Source organism: Thermobia domestica, chromosome 8 (assembly GCF_964235325.1).
Source record: "Thermobia domestica chromosome 8, izTheDome1.hap1.1, whole genome shotgun sequence".
In the NCBI taxonomy this organism is placed as follows: domain Eukaryota; kingdom Metazoa; phylum Arthropoda; class Insecta; order Zygentoma; family Lepismatidae; genus Thermobia; species Thermobia domestica.
Window position 1 is genome coordinate 78,413,886 of NC_137461.1, and position 4,278 is coordinate 78,418,163.

At 35.3% G+C, this 4,278-nt stretch overlaps 1 protein-coding gene across 1 annotated transcript; it reads right to left on the reverse strand.

Annotated features, from left to right (window-relative positions):
* Positions 1-3,404: 3,404 nt before the first annotated feature.
* LOC145692190 (uncharacterized) lies at positions 3,405-3,869 on the reverse strand. The gene has a single exon (XM_081767487.1). The coding sequence runs from the start codon at positions 3,867-3,869 to the stop codon at positions 3,405-3,407; it is 465 nt and encodes a 154-aa protein (XP_081623613.1).
* Positions 3,870-4,278: the final 409 nt, after the last annotated feature.

Below are 4,278 nucleotides of genomic sequence, written 5' to 3' on the forward strand. Positions count from 1 at the left end.
ATAAAATTTCATTCTAAACTCAAATATGTACAAAGCTCGTCGACCATTTTCACCACACCAACATTGGGCAAAGAGATATGGGTTTTATGGATCATGATTTTAGTGAAATTTCTCGATTTCGAGAAGTCTAAATGCAAATTTTTTGGTGATCAATAACTAATGAACTTGATATCACATTTTATGACCGTACTATTATGTACGTGTTATACTACAGTAGCAAATTTGTATAAAATAGGATTAATGTTGTCGATAGCATAGCACACATAACAACCATTCATTAAGTCGAACCTCAAATTTAATGACGGATAACTCAGGAACTAAAGACTCATAGATTAAATTACTCCTATGTGTATCGATGTCCCAATTTTGGACAACAACGAATGAGCTTCATCGATTCTATATAATATATGTTCTCATTCTGGGATGGTCTTTAAAAAAATCAGATGATAGACCAAAATAGGTATTAAAAATAACAAAAAAAAAAAAAAAAGACTGAGAGAATAAAATTGAATGTTTCGAGAAATTCATCACACACTGAGGCATTGTTTTAAGATAACGTACACAATTTGTGTGTATACCAGGGCGGCCACGGCCCAGGGCGACAAGTCTAATGGTCGGCAAAATGTGAAAAAGAAAAGAATACTATCAAAATATAATGCTTCGTAGTAGGCCCACAAATGGAAACATAAAACTGTATTCACCTGAGAATGTAATTGAACCTACTTTACTCACATAAAGGAAATTACTTACTCAAGAAATTCACGGAATTTCCCCTCATTTTCAGTTATCCAAATACCAGCCATAGGTATCAAGTTCAATATTTCCCTTGCAGCGGCGAAGATTTTCAGCTAGGATGGATAAGATTTTCAAGGTGTCTTTTATATTTTTTCTATTCAGCAATTTTCTAACGCTTCACTACAAATATGCAAAAGGCACACTTCCACTTGACAGAGGGCGTTAAGCCTACATCATCTAGAGACATTTAGGTTCTAGCAGCGAGTTCTTCATTAATTTACAAATAGGTTGAAAACTCGTTGGTTTCGTACCGGTTTCAGACACTGCTGGCCTAGGACCGACAGAACTAATAATTAACATCTAAAGGAATTGAATATTCCTATGGAAGACATGAGGGGCCAAGGATATGACAATGGTTCCAATATGAAAGGCAAATATTCAGGTATTCAGAAGAGAATTTTAGAAATATATTCCCGAGTCTTCTATGTTCCTTACAGTAGTCATTCATTGAACCTTATCGTTAACGTTGCAGCCACAGCACCTCAGTACGCCGTTTCAGTTTTTGTATAAGTTTAACGTTGGGTCATACTAAAGGAACATATTAGCAGTCTCATTTTAAAACCATTAAGCACCACAAGATGGGAGAGCCGAATTTATGCTCTAACTCAACTTACGTGTTAGATATCAAATAGGGGAGGTTTATTATGCTTTCCTTCGAATAAGTAACGACAATAGTTCAGATAGAATGGTCACCCACGATGCTCTGTGTATAGGAAACCAGCTGCGTGGCTACTTTCCTTTGCTCACTCGTTATCTGGTATGACTTCTTACTCCACATAAACATAGTAAGCAAAAGTCTCCAAAGCATTGATTGTCATGTGCTGGATACAGTCAGGTTTCTTGAAAATATATTTGAGTACTTTGAGAGGAGAAGAAATGATGCAAAGTTTCAATCTTACTAAGTTGATGCGATAGAGTTGGCATCAGTGTTAGATATTAATGATCCACAGATGGTTAATACAGTGCATGCTTGAAGTCGAAAGAATAAGAGATGGTTTCAGTACAAGGCCGAGAATGAAGTTATTGAAGATCCACAAATAAGATACAAGATCGATTTTATTACAAAGTTCTAACCGTGATTATGTTAGCTTTAAGAGAATGGTTTGAGCAACTTAAACATCACAGCGAGTATTTTGATTTTCTTTACGATATAAATAATCTTAAAGATATGCCACCTGAACTATTGTCTGAAAAGTGACTAAACTTGCCAGCATTTTAACACACCTAATCGAAAGATATTAACCTCAATGATTTGAAAGACGAACTGAAAGTGTTATCTGCTATTATTAAGCCTGAAAGGTCACCAAAAGGGACTTAAAAATTAATTAAGGAACATGACTTTGCTCCCATGACTTAGGATTCTTCTAACCTTACCGGTGACAGTGGCAAATGGAGAAAGAAGTTTGTCGAAACTTAAGTTTATTAAAAACTATCTATAAGAAATTCCAAAACATGTGAGCCTTCTCTCACACCACTACCAAAAGTCAATCCATCCCTTGTTAGGACGATGGTTGGTGGTTGTTGCCAGATGTCCAATGTCATTAGGTAGAAGAAGAAAGAAGAAAGAAAAAAGGAATTAAAAAAACAAGTGAAAAATAAATACATAATGTTACTATTTTTTGTGATAGATTTAACATAGCATTATTATTGTAATTGTTATCATTATTCAGAAGTGTTCACAGGCGCGATGGTTGTATTCATAAGATTATTATTATTATTATTATTATTATTATTATTATTATTATTATTATTATTATTATTATTATTATTATTATTATTATTATTATTATTATTTTGAAAGACAAAACATTTCATTGAAAGTAGCACAGTCACTTTTAATTATACCTTAATGATGCCTATAAGAACGTTACCTATAAAGGAGAACTTAGCATTTTAAAATAATAATTGTCATAGGCAAGAATGCATTATCTTTTAATTGAAAGAGCAAAATTGTGGAGGGAGGCATAAGGAAATCTAGATTGATTTTGTATAGATAGAATTAGCACTGGCTGCCACGTTAAATAGCCTCCTATTATTTGGTATGAAATTACTATGGGTACTTTTATCCTTATTTTTCCTTTTTCTCGGGGGGGTCCTTTACACTTATTTTGGGTGTGATGGTAATTTTGGGGAATGATTGCGCCCAGGCACTTGGAGAATGGGTAGCACTGTTATTAGTATTAGTGATATTAGTGACTGGAAGTTACTACAAACTCCCTGGAGATACAGCAGATTCAAGTTTTCGTAGCTTCCTTCAATACTTTCTACATGTTTGATATTATTTATCCACTTTTCGGCCGTCACATGATTGCACGACTCCTTAAGAAGTTGTATTACTTCTCCTACTGGTCGTTTCTTTAAATTTTGAGACGAAACCCTACCCTTCAGTTCTGACCACAAAATTTCGATGGAGTTGAGGACGCAATGGTAAGGTGGTAAACGTAACACAATATGCCCATATTTTCCAGCTAATTCGTCTACCGCATATTTCTTTTTTCTGTCGGTAACAGAAATGTTCTCTTCTATAACTTCAAGGCGCGAATTATAAGAACAGGATTAGGAATGAGGATATTACGCAAGGTCATATAGTTAAGAACTTGACTTTTCTTCTAGGAATAGATTGGTTTTCGGTTGACAACACGACTGTGATACGGGGCATTGTCGATAACATTTACACATGGTGTCTCAAGGCGTTTCAATAGTTTCTTCTGAAACAAATTCTCAAAGATATCTACATCCATGCTACCATGGTAATCTGCTGGAGTATCAGCCATTGTTTTGTGACTTACTAGAAGCGCATCGGCAATAAAATCTGAACGCCCCCCGCAATGTAGAATAACAATTCTATCATCTTTATTCCCAGTACTCGTTGTAGCACAATTGTCTGAATCGTCTGTCCAGTTCTTCATCCGACAGGAGTTACTATGAAACCACGTTTCGTCGAGAAACACATCTGCATAACCCTGAGCACGAAGATTATTGATACTATGCAGGTATCTATATCGCCATGAAATTACATGTGGTGATTCACTACGAATACATTTTTTCACCGAGGTTTTATATTTAAAACCCATGGTTCGCCGCAGACGATCAACTATAATGCGTTGCTATGGAAACTTGTATTCGCTGTCAGCTGTATTAAGCCTCACTGCTTCAATTAGCGTTTCCGTTGTGGGAAATTTGCCTTCCTTATAAAATTCAAAACCTGTGCGGCTCAATAAATCACGAGTGAAATCGTCAATTTTGTCGAATTGAAACTTTTGTTTTACAACTTTCTTTTCTTGTTGATGTCGAATAGTTTTTCACATCAATTTTCCCACAAATTATTTTTATAGCACCAATGCTAACACCAGTCGCCTGCGTTAATAACTTATTCAAGTTTCTGGAAGTTAAGACACCACCATTATCGATGACACTTCGTTTAAAAAATCACATTTTTCACTAACATCATCGTTTGCTTACGCAACTTAGCTCCCCTCCCAA